At 43.1% G+C, this 19,609-nt stretch overlaps 3 protein-coding genes across 8 annotated transcripts in view; 1 reads left to right on the top strand and 2 right to left on the bottom strand.

The window, feature by feature from the left end:
- Positions 1–3,382, top strand: part of LOC136437893 (contactin-2-like) — a 26,244-nt gene extending 22,862 nt beyond the window's left edge. For all 3 annotated transcript variants that reach the window (XM_066432466.1, XM_066432475.1, XM_066432480.1), the window contains exons 27-28: positions 401–660; positions 1,665–3,382. In XM_066432466.1, coding sequence (XP_066288563.1) covers positions 401–660; positions 1,665–1,861 — 457 coding nt within the window. In that variant the 3' untranslated portion in view covers positions 1,862–3,382. The remainder of the gene's footprint in view (positions 1–400; positions 661–1,664) is intronic.
- LOC136437919 (kelch-like protein 9) lies at positions 3,360–9,397 on the bottom strand. 4 transcript variants are annotated; one of them, XM_066432520.1, is made up of 5 exons: positions 9,273–9,397; positions 7,585–8,277; positions 6,046–6,712; positions 5,416–5,652; positions 3,360–4,852 (listed from the first exon to the last, which is right to left on the bottom strand). In XM_066432520.1, the coding sequence occupies exons 2-5, from the start codon at positions 8,266–8,268 to the stop codon at positions 4,647–4,649; spliced, it is 1,794 nt and encodes a 597-aa protein (XP_066288617.1). In that variant the 5' UTR covers positions 8,269–8,277; positions 9,273–9,397; the 3' UTR covers positions 3,360–4,646. The 4 variants fall into 4 exon arrangements, with proteins under 4 accessions (XP_066288617.1, XP_066288625.1, XP_066288609.1 ...); XM_066432528.1 differs by lacking the exon at positions 9,273–9,397 and adding an exon at positions 8,711–9,262; XM_066432512.1 differs by lacking the exon at positions 9,273–9,397 and adding an exon at positions 8,518–8,703.
- A 304-nt stretch (positions 9,398–9,701) lies between these two features.
- LOC136437910 (kelch-like protein 9) lies at positions 9,702–19,609 on the bottom strand. The gene is made up of 8 exons (XM_066432492.1): positions 19,358–19,609; positions 16,468–17,170; positions 15,733–15,890; positions 14,642–14,757; positions 14,010–14,225; positions 12,902–13,084; positions 12,133–12,283; positions 9,702–11,586 (listed from the first exon to the last, which is right to left on the bottom strand). Exons 2-8 carry the CDS (start codon positions 17,144–17,146, stop codon positions 11,185–11,187), a joined length of 1,905 nt encoding a protein of 634 aa, XP_066288589.1. The 5' UTR covers positions 17,147–17,170; positions 19,358–19,609; the 3' UTR covers positions 9,702–11,184.

Consider the following 19,609-nt stretch of genomic DNA (forward strand, 5'->3'; position numbering starts at 1 on the left):
TCGTCCGTTTCCAAAAATAAAATGAAAAGTTTTCGACTATACTGTACATCGCACAAAGCAGCTGCAAAATGATCGAATATATGCCATAAATTAAAGAAAAATATATGGGAAAACTAGACAAATGTCGTAGAATGTCAAAATCAGTTCAAAGGTCAACGAAGAAGATTTGAAGAAGTGAAAATGAAGAATCTATTATTCGCTATACCATAGTCTGTGTCTTAGTCATTTGTTGAACCTTCCTAACGACATCGATTTCATTATCAAGGCAACTTTTGTTTTTGGCCAAACTTCTTTTATTCGCACGCTCGCATCAGTTTTGGGGTTCCCAGAGGATGCCATCCATATAATCCAATCAACATGGCCTTACAAACCTCTTTTTTCTAAAATGTGTCTTTTACAGAGTGGAGGAACAGTATAGAACCTTGACCACAATAAATACGGACAACACCGGGGAGGAAAGGGCCGTGGACGTGGGCTCGGACACGGGAGGTGATGTAGGCACTAACATGGTTCTGGGGTCAAGTCAGTCCACTCTACCGGAAACGGAAGTCACCAGTGAACCTGAGCCAATCGTAGAACCTCATCCATTCCAAGCTCAGTCAGGCAGCATCATCCAGGTCAAACGAGGTCAACCCGTCATCATTGAGATCTTCGGAGATGGTACAGTATTGAACTTGAGTCATCCTTGTCTTTCTAACACCTCTTTGCATTGCTCATCCTATTGGAGAGGGACCGGCTAATGAGTTGCGCAGTAGAGTGCACGGTGCATACTATTTTGCTTACTTATTTTTGAAACAATTTATTTTCCTGGTCAAATTTTGCTCAGAATGGTCCAGTTTTTAGCTGGGGAGGACAGAAGAATGTATACTTTACAAATCTGGCCAAAATAGGTGATTTTGGCATGTTTTGATCTCAGATTGACATGTCTCTTCTGGTTGGACTGATATATTAGGATGGGGGGTGAAATCCTGGTCTCATCTGAAACGTCTGGCTTTAGTTCGTTAAAATGCAGTAGTTGACCTCCTGTTTTTTTTACCTAAAGCAACCTGACAAATCCAGCTTTGCAGGGGTGGGAAAGATTTGAGGTTTGAAATGTATATACATGTGTTTTAAAGTGATTGTTTTTTATGGCTTAACCATGTGTTGCATTGAAAAGTCCATTTGGAGGTCCCTCCCTATTAGCATAAACTATCCGAAACTACCCACACGCAGATGATAAATATGGCTCCTTCAAATCACATCGTGTAACACTTCATAGATATTGTATATATCTGACAGTTGGTGTTGTCATAAGTCTTGATGATAAAGGATAGACACAGAGTATCTGACCGTTACGAAGCATGTGACTGTTTACGAAATAAAAGACGAAAGAAGCTTAATACCAGCTATTAATATTATGAACCAAACTAAAAGCGTCGGACCGCCTATCGACTAAATAGGTAAATATATCAAACAATGTTTAGACCTTAGAGCCACCAGTGTAAATTATATGTTGAACTCAACTTCTTGACATAGTCATATACCTGTTAAAGTTAAACCAATTGTATCTACTTGTTTGTATGTAAATTTATATAATATGTAGAAGGCCTTACGAAAGTCGCTACACTTTTCTTGTGTCAATAAAGATTGTCTACATCTAATTTTACCTCTCTCCGCTCTAATAGCCGGAGACGTCCGTTGGCTATACGAGGACACGCCGTTGCCGAACTCTGACCTTTACGAACAGACGAGTGACGGTGACGAGTTCCACTCCCTGTACATCAAGAACGTGACACGGGACAACCACGGCTGTTACACGTGCCAGGGCCAGACCGAGTACGGGCTCGTCTGCTGCGACATCCATATACAAGTCGTCAATTAGAATCATACGCACTAGTAGTAGAACACGCAAGGATCAGGATTTAAAGGAAACCCAAGCAATTTTAAGGCCCGAAATTCGAATTTTGAAAGTCAATTTATTTAGTCATTTCCATGCATGATTAGTTCAAACAACACTATCACAATGTATAGCGACGTCCATGATGCAAAAATATGACTTCGTTGTAATGTTAGAACTCACTGAATATCGTCGCCGGGGTTTTTGTAGGCTCGCGAAACTAAGAGAATCATCGTCTGGCATGTTTTGCACGGTTTTGAAATGCTCAAAGTATGAAGTTATTACACAAATGTGCTAGACAGTGTTAGCAAATGTCATTACAATAAAGATTTCAGCATTCTTTATTGCTATTTTTTGGTCGCTAATATTCCTTTGGTTGCCTTTAAGTGAATACCTCTCTGGAAAGCGCCAGATTGCACTGGGAAATCGCGCCAACTTGCGAATTTTCGCCAGTTTTCCCTTGCTGGCACACTGACGTGCTACGCACGAGTAAAATACATGACCTCTACAAAACAAAATGGACGCGTCCAAGAATGTAATATTCTCAGTTTCGGCTTCAAGTTAGATACGATATTTTGCCAATTGCGATAAATTGGCGAAGGTGTGCGCCACTTTGTGGATGCCTTTCACAATTTGGTGCAGTATAATGAGATACCCGCTTTAGATACAATGATAAAATGATTATAGCCTTGCCTATTTTTTCAACAAAAGTATTTGAAAAATGTTGAGTAGAAAGTAAATGTGGCCAACAATATGTTGCAACAAGAATTCCGAAGTGTAAAATTTATTTTTCATTTTTATACTTTATTATATACGTAGTCGGGAAAAAACAAATTGTACGTAACTATGGAAAACAAATTCTGGATAACAAAATTGTAGACTAAATGCTGATAGATGGACGGATAATTTTATGGTCTTTTTGTGAACATTTGTACTGTTTAGAGTAGAAAAAAGTAGGTTATCATGGCGCTGTACATAAATGCCATATAGATAAGATAGAGCCAGGTGAGGGTTATCTAACTATGTACATAATCATGTAGCTTCATAGTAACACAGCGTCAATGCTGTTTAATGTAAAGGTATACTGTATTATGCTGTGAACTTCTGCTACGTTTAATTAAGACAATCTAGTTTACGTAACACTTTGACCATCAATAGTCGTATTGCACCTATTGTGTACAAGCCTAGAGCCCAGCATTCTTAGTCCGCTTAGCGGAGCTTGGGTAGCCGGACTAAAGCTAAGAAGGCTGGACTCCAGGCTAATTGTGTACAGGCCAGTATGTCTTATGATTTTATCAAATTGTTATTGTTTGACCCCAGAAAGAAGATAGTGGTTTTAGTCTATGATCAATGTTAGATATTGTTAGGTTGACCCATATAGAGATCTGCTAAAGGACATTGCTTACTTCACTAACATGAGCGTTTCACAATGCAATGAGCTGGGTAGACAACGATCAAGAACATGGAAAAACAACGACACAAATGCCAGTAAAACATTTATTCGTACATGCTCACAGTACTCTCAAATTCCTTGGACACTGAAGAGGTCATGATTACTCGAAACATATGCATGGTTATCAAACCTACTTTTTCTCTTACTGAAAACAAGCACACTAATACGGCTAAGCACGACCAGTGTTTCACAAAAGAAGGTATAACATAAAATTTTGTTAAAACAACCCTGCTACATCTTTTAAAATACACAATGAATAATCTACTTACGAGCACCAAACCTGCAAAGCACTTGCATGCTTTCGATACATGTGTATGCGTCACTACACAACAATACATTCCTTTGCTATAAGGGCCTGTAGTTGTAATAATGGCAGTGCAAAAGCAGTTAACTTGTTAGTTTACAAAAGCAAAAGCACAGCAACATTTCAAATACATGATGTCAGATGCTTTCTCATTATATTCAAAGCAGATGTTTTTTTCATTACACATTAAAATGCATTAAATTCATATTGTACTGAACCAAATTCTGTTCCGTTCTATTTTGACAATCCATATCAGTTTATAACTTCACAATTCTGCTCTTGTAAAAAAGGATTGATCTGAGATCACTTATTTTCGCTTTCTTTCATAAAGCATGATAATGTAGCAAGATTTCTACATTGTGCGTTATAGCATTGTGCCGCGTAAATATACATAGCCAACCTCCTTTGAAATGCAATTTTAGAGACTTTGACTTTTGTCTAAGCTTTATATACACACTATTATCCAATGCATAACAATTTATACAAAATATCAAACTTCACACTCAAGTTTAAAATTCGACACTTTGCACAAAACCATGTCACAAGTTGAATTCTTATGTAAAAATCTATCTTGCCAACCGGTCATGGAAGAAGACATTTCATTATTTCTTATTCAATATTTGTATTTCTTATTGAGAAATTATTTCCATAGATCACAATGCATATGTTTATCTTACCACTTGCTTTACTGTGAGGCCGGAAACATACACTTCCTTTGAAATTCTATTTTCTATGTACACTTTGAGATTGTTGACTGAAGTCTTACAATGCATACAAAACATCAAGCTTCACACTTTTGGTCTTCGAAAATTTTCCCTCAAAATAAACCATGTCTGAATCCTTATGCAAATGATAATCTGAAAACCTTTTCAAGAAATCGTGCTAAACAGGATTAGAAGAAGGTTTTTCTGCCATCTAAGAAGACTTTATTGTTATCAAAGATGCTTCTCAACCATTTTCATGAAAGCATACATATTTTGAATAATCTATGTCGCATTTGTTTTGGGGAAACGTCACATGTACGTCTTCTTCAGGTTACTGGGAAGGTCCAGGGTGCAACATGCCACGCCCGCGATGGCTTCTGGGTAGTCCGGGACGTTGCCCCAAATGTCCTTCTCCGGGTCGTAACACTGGACCGACTTGATGCGGCTGTTCTGGTCCAGGGAGTACCCTCCGATGAGGTAGATCTTGTCGTCCAACACTGAGATACCGCTCTCCCCTGTAAGAATCGTCATCTCTGTTTAGCAAAGATGCATAAAGCAAGGAGGTTATATAGACTATATAACCTCCTTGCACAAAGGTAGCCTGTGTTTACACAAGCTCTCGGCCGGAGGTTACTGACCCCCACCCCAAGAGGCGGTAACAGGACCGGCCGGCCGCTAGGAGCGCGATTTGTCAGGCTAGCACAAAGGGGGTCCCAACTTTGCCCGTGAAATGACATCTAAGTACATATCAGTAATATGATAATACGTTAGCCAGTTCTTATAGAATATTTGGAGTTGTGCATCAGAATATCTGCCATCACTTCTTCTTGAATGTTACTGTTACTGAGAGAGAGAGAGAGAGAGAGAGAGAGAGAGAGAGAGAGAGAGAGAGACAGACAGGCAGACAGACAGACAGATACAGACAGACAGAGACAGGCAGAGACAGGCAGAGACAGAGACAGACAGACAGACAGACACACACACAAGCGCAACCGAAAACATAACCTTCTTGGCGAAGGTAAAAAGCGATATGTTACGTTGTGATGCGTCGTTTTTATATTTAGAACTCGCTTCTCACCTTGACCCTCCCGTAAGGGGGCGACCTCGCACCACTGGTCCGTTTCCGGTGTGTAGCACTCTACAGTCAGCACATCAACCCTCTCCTCATCCGCGTCAAAATGGTTTCCTCCGATGACGTATATCCGGTTCTTGACCTTGGCCATGCAGTGGAAGCCCCGGGTGGTCGGCATGGGCGCCCGGGAGTCCCACTCGTCCAGGGCGGGGTCGTAGCGGTACAGCACGTTGCTGAACGTTCCTAATGTCACAGAAAGAAGTATGATAATTGTAATGATGAATTTGAGAGAAGAACCTTGCATAAGCAGTCACTGCATCATCATCATCATCATCATCATCATCATCATCATCATCATCATCATCATCATCAACATCATCATCATCAACATCATCACCATCATCACCATCATCATCATCATCATTATCATCATCATCATCATCATCATCCATCTGTAAGTCAGGGTTTAAGATACTAGTAGAATGGCAACAAAATTGACACTGTCAGTGTTGGTAGGTGTTCTTGATAAAGCCAAAGCAAAACTGCAATTTAAAAAAACAAAACATTTGTATACACAAAATGGAGATGCAATAAGTGAACAGTTTTGTAATGACACAAAATCTGTTATGTGCTTACCCGATGCAAACCCCCCGGATATGTAGATGCACTGGTCAAGCACGGATCCAGCGTGGCCGAACATGGCCATGGGTAACTGTGTGACGTATGTCCACTCATCCTTATTTGGAAGGTAACACTCCACCGAGGCGATCTCTCCGTTCCTGTTCTCTCCTCCAATCGCGTAGAGGCGCCCCCTGACGGCGCACAGCGCGAAGTACGTCCGCGCCTCCCTCAAAGAGGATAGCTGTAGCCATCTGTTGAACCGGGGATCGTATCGATACGCCGACGCCACGGCGGATTTCCCCACGCGGTCTAAAGTGTTCTGTCCGCCGACCACGAAGAGAAAGTTCCCGAGGGTCGCGACGCAGTGCGTGTAGGTGGTCTTCTCCAGTGGCTTCATGTTGATCCAATTGGAGCAGGTCTTGTCGAAGAAGAGCGCTTCGGCGCACACCTCGACTTTGTTCTGTTTGGTGAGTCCGCCCGAGGCAACCAGCGTGGGCCCGAGGGAGCGTACGCGGGTCCTGTCGCACTGTAGCACCGGCTGGGCCAGCTGCATCAGGTGGTAGTTGGAGGCCTCGATCAGCAGGTTGGTGCAGCCTACCGACTGGCGCATGAAGTCCACCGTCTGCACGGATTCTATCACGGCGTCTGGAGGGATGAGCGCGAATCGTATCTTCTCCATCACCTAGCGAGAACAAATAAAACAAGATTGGCAATGGAAAAACAGACATTGCCATGGCGACGGTTGTTGTTGTGGGTGATGTGTTAATGTAATATGTCTATGGCACTGTAAATTGGTGTTGTTCATATTGGATATCCAAAGAAAATTCCTATGCAATTTCAAGAATTTTTGCAAACTGCACACAATACTATACCATTAGGCTCGCCCCTGAGGCGTCGCCAAAATTTCCCAATAAACTACATGTTGCTATAAACAAGCGACCAAACCTCAGACTGAGGACGAAGCATGGGGCTTTTTTTGTTAGCTAGTAGTGCAATGCGGCTTCGCTACAGCTCGCGTTTTGGGCCAAGCACACCGGGTCACCCCTACTCTTCCCGATAAGTGTGTTGGGTTCTTTTACATGCAGAGGTTTGACGCTTGAGGCTTATGCCTGAAGCTCCCTCATGCACGGGGCCGCCGGCTTTACGTCACCATCCGAAATGACGAATGCAATCTCTTACAACATGTCCGAGCTGGAGTCGACCCCTAGGATCGAACTCGGGCCCTACATGTTGCTATAACAGCTAAAATAACAACATGATATTGCAGTTGTTGGTGCGTTGATGCAATATTTCGTCAACAAACGTAAGGAATATCTAACACACAGGAAATGGTGGGTAACATTTCCGTGGCTTATTGGCTATTGTTTTGCAGCTAGAGCTTGCACTATGATGCAAGAGTCTTGACCTAGGGTCACACCGAAGTTGTGGCCAAGCAAAGTTCTTTCAGGGGTAATGACTCGCTTTATTTGTTTTCCTCGCTGTTTAAATATAAACGGCATGCACTATCAGAAAACATATTAATGTTGTAAATAATTATTTTGTAGTCCTACTCACCTTACTGGCCTGTACAATCCGGTCAGGGTCGTGCGTGAGCCATGCCGCCGCGGCCTTGAATATCTCCAGTTCCGAGTTAGCCAGAAGCTCGTCCCTTGCCAACAGAAACACCAGCTTCTCAAGCGTGATTCGAACAAAATCCTCCTCCTTCCTCGCCAGGACCGAAAAGTTCTTCAGGATGAACTCGTCGACAGTCTTGTCTACTTTCGCCAGGTGGTAGTCGTGTGCAATGTGTCCGATGTCCACGCAATTGTCGATGTTTATTTCCGAGATGAGAAATTCGCTACAGAAGTCGATGATTGGAGTGAGTTGAATATACGTAGCGGCCATTAAGACGTCTCTAATCCTGTCCATGCAAAGGCAGATCTTAGACGTGTAGGCAAAGTCGATGATGTGCTCGAGTCCGATAGCGGGCATGCCGCGAAGCTCGACGTTTGGTTCGGTAGCTTCCTTCATGTCGCCTGTAAACATCGCTCGGAAGTACTCGGAAGCGGCCGCCATGACGGCGCGGTGCACGGCAAACTCTCGTCCCTCCGCCACGAGCGTGACGTCACACAGGAGTCCGTCTTGCAGCCTGTACTCGTTGAGGTTCCGCAGGACGGAGGCACTGTGGACGGACAACACGTACGTCTGGCCCCGCGGCTTAGCCGACTCGTTCGCGTCGATAAACGACGCCATCTTCATAGAGTCAACCTGGCAGGCGACGAAAACAAATAAAGATCTCACTGTTTGTTTACAAGGTGGAGGGGGCACTACTTTACAGTTAGAATCAATGTAGTACAGCATCGTTGTCCCAAGAACAACCAAAACATCATCTAAGGTTGATTCAAGAAAATAATGGCAGTGTTACCTCAAGAACAAGTCTTGACCAAACACAATAAGCTCCTTATACGTACTTGTACGCTTCTGTTTTATACTACTGGTCTGTCTTACCTGGTTGTTGTCCGCCATTGTTCAACATTGAGGCCATTGAATCACTTTATCAGCGGAGCGATAACGGAAGAAACATGGTGACAGTCGTTAAGATCAAAGAACATTTCCTCTTCACCTACAACAAACCAAAATAGTCCCACTGGCACATGTACGGATCATAGGGTCTGTCATGTCAGCATAATGACAAACTTACCGTATTGTTCCTATACCTGGTCTGCGCCGAACCGTGTACGCACCCTCACTCAAACAGGACAAGTCGTTAAAAATTGACCAAGTGTCGCAGTGCAAACATGCTGCAACACCGCACCTTCCCAAACATGCAAACATTACATCATCTGCCTGGCATGTTGTGGGTCGTGTGTTGCCGTTTTCAACGCTACACGAGGGTGAAAGAAATATCACAAGAAGGCTAGACACTTTGCGAATTCATCTTATCTAGATATAAGTCTTATTGCGATACAGATATATTGCACCTAAAAATGCCCCTCTTTTTGTGAGGTGCTATCAAGGAGGTTATAAACTCCTTGGTGCTATGCTATCAGTCAAGAAAACAAGCCTTAAAGTTGAACCAAGCACATGTAAGTGCCAGGAGTATATTTCTACCATGTTAAAGTTTCGGCAATTTTTGAACTGTCAAAGACCTAGAATCTCAATGCTATATACAAGCCATCCTATATGTAAAATATACCAGGTGACCAACACATCGAGATTTGACGCTTTTGTTAAGAAACAGGTTATCAAACGTTCAATCTTACCTTTGAGGAAGTCGTCTGAAAAACAAGCTGTAACGAGATATTCTTCTGTATGGCCGGATGACTGCGGCAGTCACGCTTCCCAGACTTTGTCCCCCACCTTGCCAGATGTGTACTTGATATAATGGTCGACTAGAGCGATATGGTAGCGTCTGTGTATTTTCAGACAATGTAAAATAAAGCTGAGAGTAAAATGATAGTAAAAGCAACGCTAGATGAACGTCCTATAGAATGAGGAAACGTTAGTCATGAACTTCACTTTTGTTTCAGCTCTCCACCAGTGGGTCACCGAAAGTGACGTCACAGTGGCACTTCAGATAGTGTTTGTGGCTCACTTCAGGGTCATAGAGTTGCTTGAAAACCGCTCGGACTACGTTGTTGTATTCCATTGAATGAAATACGTGCAAAGTCAGGGATTACTCAAATTTGCGCCATATTTCATACTCAATTTTATTGCTGTTCCATGATTTGTTTCTATAGCAATAACATATCACAACACTAATGGATGCACAGAAAAATGAAAGTGAAAATCACCAATTCAATGATAAAGGAATTTTGTTTACTGTGCTCATTTGAGGCCAACTGAAGAAGCCACATTGACGAAACCTATCTGTGTGACAGGCTGAATACCAAATCTAAACGGGAACTATATGCGGCTTAAGCTCTTACTGAGGGGTGACTGTGGTGCGAAAGATGTTAGTTAGGATTACCCCCCCCCCCCTATATATCTTAAGGCACCGAAAGGCATTACACTGAAAGTCAGGTTTGAAATTATTGGACTAGTTGTACAGAAAAATAACATGGCAAGATAAACCCTTTAGGGTCAGATATGTTTAAACGGAGGCTAAACTTAAAATTGAAAATTCTACTACACTTTGCTAAATATACCCCAAAGTCAACTCCTCATTTGTTTTACCTAAATCCGCCATAGTTCAGGGCTCTTCCGTCATTTGTAACTTGGACCGTTCTGACGCGGCTACTCGCCTGATGATTGAATTAATCAATTGTAAGGTCACAAAATCTGACGTCAGGTCTCGGCATTTCCATTCAGTATGAACTTAGGATTTTGGATCTGGCTTTCATGAAGACGAAATTTCGAGGAATTGTCCGAATTCGTCGGAACATTCCTCTAAATCCAATTCCTAGCTATAGGAAAGCCATGTTGAAAAGCCCTATTCAATTTGGTTTGGAAATACGGAGACCTGACGTCACACATTGTGACCTTACAATTGATCAGACGAGAAGCCGTCAGAACGGCCAAAGTTACAAATGGTGGGAGAGCCCAGAACTATTGCGGACTAAGTGAGGATTTGACTTTGGGGTATATTTAGCAAAGTATAGTAGACTTTTCAATTTTAAGTTTAGCCTCCCTTTAAAGCGGATATGTGGCAAATCTTAACGGAATCTCTTTGATCACATATCTGCTCTACATCTTTACAAAGCTGAAATAAACCCACGCAGCATCCAGTCTGCTCGATTCATGTTCCACGTATATCTTACGCGTAGTTCATACTATTTCGTATATATACATATCAATATATACAATTTCAAGGCCACCATATCTAGGTTAGAGTAAATCATATAATCTTTAAGGCACTCCATCAAGACATAATCTTTCTGTACATAGGTAAGATTTCACATAAGGCATATTGTGGATTGGAGATTCAAGTTAGGAACTGTATATCTGCTATTCAAAGGTTCTTGTAAGAATTTCTAGTATACATATAAACATATACTTTAAAATTAAGGCCACCATCTTTAGGTTAAAATGAATAGTACTCTACTACAATATAATATTTCTGTTCATGTAGTTAAACTTTTCAGATCTTGTCTATGGCAACATATAAAGGCATACTGTGGCGATTTTAGGGACTGCATATCTGTTATCCATTGGTTCTTGTCGGAATCTCGAAAGTCAAACATCCTCGGCCTCGGTCATCATGTCAGCCGGAAGTAGAACAGAACAACATCCGGTCCCGTACATGGGTTCGATGAAGTCCATGACCACTTCCTCCCATACCTCCTTCAATGAATTGAACACGGAAATGACGTTTGTTGGCTGTCCCGATATTCGTGAGCCACCCCCTACTACATAAATGACCCCCTCCAAGACGGTGCACCCTGAACACCCCTGTCCTCTCAACATGGGCCGTCCCTTTTCGTAAGTGTCTGTCCCGGGCAGGTAGATGTCAACGTCCAGTAGGTCAGTGTCGTACCCTCCCCGGTCGTCCATGCCATGTCCCCCGATGATGTAAATCTTATTCTTGATGACTGCCATTGAGTGGAAGCCGCGACTTGACGGCATTTGCTTTCTGTCCTGTGGCAAATCAAAGAAAACACATGATTTGAAAACTGACACGGCTGAATACAACGTCTTACGTTTTACGATGACAAGGCAACCACCAATCTTTTGTGCTAGTCCAAAACACAGTGGACAACTTGAACAAGATTGGCAACGTAAAAAGGACGCTGTCATGGCGACGGTAGACTCTGTTTGTGTTTTCATTTTTTAGCCCACATGCAAATGATGACCAAATTTGCATAGATTATATCAGTGGATCACCTTCTCTACCAAATTCCTGAAATTCCTGTGGATACATTCCTGCACAATTCCTAGAATTCTTGCAGACTGCACACAATTGGAAGCTCCTGGCATAGAGCCAAAAGGGAAGCATAGAACCGAGGAAGGTGAAAAGGACGGCCCGATGTGCCTCAAAGGCACGGGAGGAACTAAGGTGCTAAGGTGCACACAATATTATACCATTAGGCTCGCCCCTGAGGCGTCGCCAAAACACAGGTTTTCAAGACCGCCGCAAGGTAGAATTTAATTTGCACAACTTTTCTTATGAAATAAAATCTTTACCTGCCAAAGGTCCAACTTGGCGTCGTAACAGCGCATGTGCGGTAGGAAGCCCGCTGGTTGGTCGAACCCACCCGAGATGTACAGTGTCCCAACATGCACCGCTCCGGCAGGGCAGTCCGTTCTGTTAGGGAGCTCTGCAATGTACTCCCATCTGGACAAAAAGTTTTAACACACATTAGGCACTGCGATTATGAAACCTTGTGGTCTAGCTGACCAAACGTTAATGACAGATGTATTCACGAATCTTAGATAAAAGGCACACATGACTTAAGAGGTAGTCATGTACATATCACTTCGTCTTCTCAACATCTACCCATATACCAAATATCATTATAATCCTTAAAGACGTTCTTGAGCTATGCTGACTATAACATAGTCTCTATCAGACTAACTACGCCGGCTATAGGGAGAATAGTTGCCAGGGTTTCACATGCAGGCTCCAGATTGGCACCGTAGCCTGACGAATCGCGCTCCTAGTGTCCAGCCGGTTTCCGTGACCGCCTTTAACCCTAGGGTGGGGGTTAGTATCCTCCGGCTGAGAGCTTGTGTAAATACAGGCTAATTGGCACCGTAGCCAACTCCCTTAGCATACTATAACCCTATTTTGCCAATCTATACTATTTTCCCAGCCATCCGCAGGGCCTGGTTGAGGCTAAGTATAACAATCTAGAAACACAAACACACACACACACACATAGACACACAGATATATAGAAACACACACAGACACACCCAAAACAATATCTCCATTTTTCATGGAGATAACAACCTGTTGTCCTCCGGGATGTATTTCTCGGCGGTGCGCAGGATGGTGATAGACGTGGTGTTGGTGTTCTCCCCCTGGCGGCCGGCGATGGCGTACAGCCTGTCGTGGATGACGGCCAGGTGGTAACACGCGCGCGGCTCGTTCATCTGGGAGATCTGTACCCACTCGTGTCGCCAGGGGTCGTACCTAACACAGGAAATGAACACAAGTCTAGATACAGTTGTTGTACACCTTGCAGTGCCTAGTGGCAGACAGGTCAGTAAGCCTCCTTCTGTTTCTGTAGCAGAGTATATTCTTAAAGAGAGGGGTTGCTAGCACTTCTCATTTAACGTGCTTGAGGCACCCCCTCAAAAACGGGACCACTATTCTACGTCTCTTTCGAAAGACGGATGTAGCCCCAACCGAGATGCCCTTCCCAAGATTTGAACCGGGGTCTCCCAATGGCCAACTAATAGGAACCAGGAAGCCTCACAGTTGAGCTACAGGGACATCCCTTCGAATTCAATAAACAGCAGACACCAGTTAATTACATGAAAGCCAATCGCATAAGTCGGGGTCTGCATAGAATTTAGAAAACCCAGACCATTTCCCATCCACTCTATTATAAATGAAATGATATGGTTGCATAAACAATATCAACACTTTTATCTCATACATGTCTTAGAAACAAAAGAAATCAAGGGATATATGACTTCCCATCAACTTTTGGTACATTTTATAAGGACTATCGCATGGAAGCAAACGCAATCATACAAACAACCAAAGGAATAAAATTCAAGAGACAAAACACATTATAAAGAGTCTGTCAAAACGCGTTCAATGAGGAAGATGTCTCAAATTAAAAGAAAAAAATCAAAGATATACATTTTGACAAATCCATGACAAAACATTTCACCAAACTATTTGCCAACCCCGTTACTTCCAATTCAAAAGAGGGACAGGCCACTTCAAAACAAATTCCCCAGGGAATACTCATGTGTTGCAACTACGCATGCACGAACACATTCCAGACATGCCTGTACAATTCTTGGAATTCTTACAAATCGGGCGTAAAGTATACTATTAGACTCGCCCTTGAGGCGTCGCCAAAAAAAGAAAACAAAAACCATACCTGTATCCCGTAGCAATAGTTTCACTGTTTCTGTTCATCCCTCCAACGACCCAGACAAAGCCGCCCATGACAGCTACCCCATGATGCTTCACGGGGACTTCGAGGTTCACCAAAGTCCGCCATTTCTTCATCTTGTAGTCGTAGAAGGACGCCACGTCACTAGGTCTGCCGTCCGCGTGCGCTCCACCGATAGTGACGAGAGAGTTGCATTCTGACCTGTAAGATCATACAGTAGAATCCGCTTAACTGCACATCCCATCTGTCAGCATATTTGGTGCAATTATCCGGATTGAGCAACAAAGCGAAGTTGCCCAGCTTGAAGGCGAGAGGTGGCGTGGGAGGGCAGACACATTGACACAAACAAAACAGACAGAATTATGCAGTTACAACTTTATTTAGACATACTGCATTCGATTCAAGGACATGTAACAACAGTCTTGCTATAGATGATAAGTGTGTGTCAATATGAGGAGTTTAAGTTTGACTTTTGACTGAAAAAAAAAACTTTGTTGTACTAACGTTACTGATATGTTTGGTCTGACCTCAGCTATCAAGTCAAAGGTACAGAACATGCTTAATTTTTCGGTAACAACTTTGATATGTTTAAGAAAAGACCAAAAGATTTTACCCACCGAACATGTGTTCTTGGCGACACCAGCACGGGTTGAGCGAATTTCAACCTCTGATAGTCCGCCGCCTCCTTTAGTAGAGCCATGCACTTGGGGTCTGTCCTCATGAACTCTGCACACTGTTTGAGATACGTTCAGTATTTCAAGTTACAATGTCGACATTATACTTCAATTTCCCAAAGCTTTGTGAAAAAAGGTATCTTTTATCAAAATCTAAAGTAGAACGTAAGATGTATTTATCAAAACTTAGTGCAAAAACGTTCTGTTTTTCGTTACGTTCTACATTTGAAGGTCATTCAGCACCAAGGAGAAGCTGGCTGTTACGTCACCTGACACCCCTCCCCATCACGAGGCTGCCAAGCACACAAAAGGCGATCCCAAAGCGGAAAGGGTGCTATAGCCTCCATAACAGGCTCTCTGGGCCTTTTTGGCTTATTATACACTATTTGCTGACGACTTCTTTTCCTATTGGAAATTCAACCAATCTCTTTTCGATGTAATGGGTCGTTTGTGCAGCCAGCCCGTAACCATCTACAAGAACAAAACGTTTTCAAATATGTGTCCTTTTCTGCTTTTCGTCCTCTGGGAGGGGAGTTTTGGACTCACGTTCCAACCTGACTTCTGTTATGTATCTACATGTATTCATTCACCTATTCACACAGTCTTGTCAAACATGTCATTTTCCATAATGTACAAGTGATGGCGAGAATATAAGTTGAGTACAACTTGAGTCCGCCGTCACTTCGTCTATGTCACTTTATTTATATTATTTGATGTTTTCTTTGAATAAAAAAAGAACATTTACGGGCCTTATGGTTACGGGCTGGCTGCACAAACGACCCAGTACAAAAAGAAGTCATCGGCAAAAAGTGTATTATCACCCTCCCGAGCAGGCCCGATATACTCATTAATTATTAATGAGCGAGTGTCGGTGACGTCGCCAGAAGCGATTTTACCGGCTTGAAAGGACAGGGCCGGTATGGGGGGTAACGTACCGAGCATATCGGGCCTGCTCGGGAGGGTGTGTATTATAAGCCCCGAAAAGGCCCAGAGAGCCTACTATGGAGGCTAAAGAGGTGCATGTGATATCTTACCTGTATAAACTGGACCAGGTCTGACGGTGAGATGAGAGGGAAGCGGATGTTCTCGACTACTCTGCTCGCCATCTGTAGTCTGTTAGGCTCGTGCCGCAGCCACTTGGTGGCCGCGTTGAACAAGTCAATCTCCGTGCAGCCTTTCACCCGGTTACTGCCTGTTCAATACGTGAATAAAGTCATAGTACAAGGCTTAAAGGCAACCAAAGCAATATAGGGGAAAAAAATGGAAATAAAAAAATGCTGACATCTATTTGCTAGTGACATTTACTAACACATATTTCCGTAATAACTTCATACTTCGAGCATTTCAAAACCGCGCAAAAACGTGCCGTACGATGATTTCCTTAGTTTCGCGAGCCTACAAAAACCCCGTCGACAATTTTCAGTGAATCTCACATCACAACGATGTATTATTTTTGCATGATGGACGTTGCTTTACATTGTGATAGTGTTGTTTGAACTTATCATGTATAGAAATGGTAAAATAAATTGACTTTCAAAATCCGATTTTCGGGCCCTAATATTGCTTGGGTTGCCTTTAAATTTGCAATTTATTTACTTACTTAATTACTTATCCTCTTCGTCCATCCACGTTATTTATAAGGAAACAAAAGTAGAAAATGTGTTATTTATAACGAAATTGTTGAAGATGGATGGTGAACTTTCTTCGCGTTTAACTGCACATGTAGCACTTCCTATAATCATAGCAACTTCTCAGCCACCAAGACTTACCAAGAAAGAAACACAGTTTGTCCATGTTCAAAGTTAAGAACCCTGGCGTCTTAGACACCGCGTTGAAGTTCTCAAGAATATAGGAATCCACGTCGTTTTCCACACACGTCAGGTGGTATCTCTCTGCTATGAACATGATGTCAATACAAGTCTCTAGTGAAATCTCTCTGATTACGAAGTTCTGACAAACCCCCATAAGGCCCATGATCTGAAACCTACTAGCAGCGTCTAAAACATCTTGTACGTCCTGAACGTTGACTTCTATCTTCCCGGTGTATACAAAGTCGATCACTTTTCTCATGATTTGTTCGGAGACGTCGTGGATCCGAACCGTCGCGGCCGAGCGCTCTACAAACTCCTGGTTGAACATGGACTTGAAGTAGACACTGACGGACGCCATGACGGCACGGTGGACCGGAAATGACGCGTCGTCGACGAGAAGGGTGACGTCACAGAGGTCGGTTTGGTTTCTAAGACGTCGGAAGCCCTGTAAGACGTAGTCGCCGTGGGTGGTGACTGTGAAGTTACGTGAGTTTCCACGGCCATTGTTCTGTACGTCGATGTCAGAGTTATCTTCTTGACTCTCCCACCGAATGACGTGTTTGATGACGCGTTTAGGCGGGACGCCGGGCCGCGTTGTCCCTACCATCATCCCGTCCTTTGGGTAACCGCAAGCCATTTTCAGACATGAGTTCAAGGTTGCCTACAACAAAAGAACAAGGAATATTTCACAATAAAATTTGGATAACAAATGTCCACTAACGTACCGTAGGAACCCCCCAGAAGACCCACTTTCGAACTTGACCTTCGTTTCCCCGACCCGCCACCAACCTACTACATTTTATCACGATCCATTTAATTTCTCTCGAGTTATGCCGCCAACAAACAAACCGACAAACACAAAAGCTCCACTGCAGCACCAAAGGAACCCCTCCAGAAGACCCGTCTTCGAACTTGACCTTCGTCTCCCCAACAAAAACTTACCTACCAAAAATCACCAACATCCGTTCATGGCATCAAGAGCTATATCGCCAACACCATCACTCCACAAATCCCGACCAAAAATATACCCTTCTGCCTACGGCGAAGGCAATAAAAAATGTATTCAGTTAAAGATATTACGAATTTCTATCGTTTATGGAACAACCAACAATGGCAAAGCCTTGGCAGCGATATACGTTCGGGGAATTTTGGCATTGAGGTTTGCTTCACAGATTGTTGTTGCAAACCCCGCAGACAAATGCACAAAAAAAATTGACTCCTGTTCTGTCAATTTCTGTGAAAAGTTAAGACCGAAAGAAAAACAGCCCTTGCATGGTCTCTGGCCCCCCAAAACTGTTTGCAGTGTGATAATAACATCTAACGTTACTAACATAAGATTGAGCACTGACATAATTAATTCCACCAGGGCACAAAATTCCGCCACGTGCACCCTCAAAAGATACGTCCAAACAGATCTCCAACCAAACGTCCCCCCCACCAGCATAATGTCCTCCTGTATATCTAAACTGTGCATACCTGGAGGGTGCTTCACTAGAGATCTCTCAAACCCACTGTTTTTCAAAGTGGCGGATTTATATAACCCGGCGGATTAATGTTAGAGGAGGTTATGTCGAAGCGATAAATACTCGTAATGGCAAGCACGGGGACGAATTGAAATGGTCTGCTTTTCAGGAGTAAAGCCATGAGCTCTGTGCCAGGTAGCACTAGCCTGGTCCCAGTCTCTAGGGGTCGGCTTAGGGGTGTTTTACCGGGCCCAGTCTGCTTTACTGAACCGTTTCTGTCAGCCTGTCTACCTAGCTGGCATATAGAATTTCGCAGCCTTTCTACTTTAGCTGCCATAGAGAGCTCCGCCGCCACCCTAGAGACTGGAAGCTCGTGGATATGGGCCGTGTTCAGGGGGCGAACTAATTTAATCCAAGGCCGTAAACACTCCCCGAGCGGACTAAGCTGTCTGGGCGGGCGGGGATCACTCCCAGCACCGTAGAGATATCGGGGAGCCCCCGGCGGTATGGTTTCCAGGCTAGGTTGCACGGGTTACCACGAACATTTCAGGCGTGTCTGTGTACGAAACATGCCGACCTGTCATCAACAAAGGCAATGACCCGTAAACACATCGGAAAACGTCTGCCACCACCGCCACCAAGAAAAACCTGTTTATCAGACACCAGTACAGTACAAACATCCCAACATTCAAATAGAGCAACATGAATTTGGCACTTCTATTTAGCCCTGTTCAGATATAATTCCTACATAGGTAGAGTGTAGAAAGAATTGAAATGATGAGCTACATTTCAGTCAATTTCGTCTCGAAAAGTATGCGTCAAGCAAATATGTAAATACCAAACATCACACACACAATTATCAGTTAAGAGTTTTGTCAAAGTCCCTGATGGGGTGACTTGTTATATGACGACTTATTTCAATATTCTCAGTTCCTACCATACTTCATAACTAAGGTATTTCCCAGTCTCACATGCCATAATAAGTCTGATAGTGTGCATTCCATGCTGCCAAACTCTGAGCATATGATAGCCAACTGTATGATACGTATACCTAGATATACGCACTACAGTATATAGATCGAACTATTTATCTATATGATTGACCTTAAGAATATATAGACTGGTAGATAAAGACAGTACGAAGCAGTATACGATACGTTATCATTATCTTCATTTCCGGTTTCTTCGGAGAAAGGAACACAGGACATCGGACAGTCACTGTGCTTTAGTAGATTGTACGACTTTGAAGAGTGTACGGTTTTGACCATTAATTTAGACAGCTAATACGTTCCTCAACCAGTATTGAGACTTTTGTGAGAATAATAGAAGAAGATATAAGTGTTTCAATCATCTAAGTATCAGTGTACATATAAGTTATGCCTTACCTGTCCTCAGTCATATTGGAGCCATATAACTGATTGTCTCGTCTACTTCCTGGTTGAGTCACGTTGAAGAATTCCAACTCTTTGGGTCGAACTTATGTCGCATTGTTGAACAATTAAGAGTAATTTTACAGCTGTTGGGAGGAAGAGTGATCTCGAGTGAAAATGGCCGTGAAGTCGTCCAACCTGTCATAGTGATGTGGCACCAACAATGCCTTTTATTGGATTCACTCACTGGTTGTTGCAACTGGTAAA

This window comes from Branchiostoma lanceolatum, chromosome 1, assembly GCF_035083965.1.
Source record: "Branchiostoma lanceolatum isolate klBraLanc5 chromosome 1, klBraLanc5.hap2, whole genome shotgun sequence".
NCBI classification, from domain to species: Eukaryota; Metazoa; Chordata; class Leptocardii; order Amphioxiformes; family Branchiostomatidae; genus Branchiostoma; species Branchiostoma lanceolatum.

Coding starts and splice junctions, on each gene's coding strand:
- LOC136437910 (XM_066432492.1), bottom strand. CDS start 17,146: ATGGCTTGCGGTTACCCAAAGGACGGGATGATGGTAGGGACAACGCGG. Junction 13,085..14,009: donor ACTATTGCTACGGGATACAG/GTATGGTTTTTG, acceptor TTCCTGTGTTAG/GTACGACCCCTGGCGACACG. Junction 11,587..12,132: donor CCAAGTTGGACCTTTGGCAG/GTAAAGATTTTA, acceptor GATTTGCCACAG/GACAGAAAGCAAATGCCGTC.
- LOC136437919 (XM_066432504.1), bottom strand. CDS start 8,370: ATGCTGTACTACATTGATTCTAACTGTAAAGTAGTGCCCCCTCCACCT. Junction 5,653..6,045: donor ATCCGGGGGGTTTGCATCGG/GTAAGCACATAA, acceptor CTGTGACATTAG/GAACGTTCAGCAACGTGCTG. Junction 4,853..5,415: donor CCCCTTACGGGAGGGTCAAG/GTGAGAAGCGAG, acceptor CGATTCTTACAG/GGGAGAGCGGTATCTCAGTG.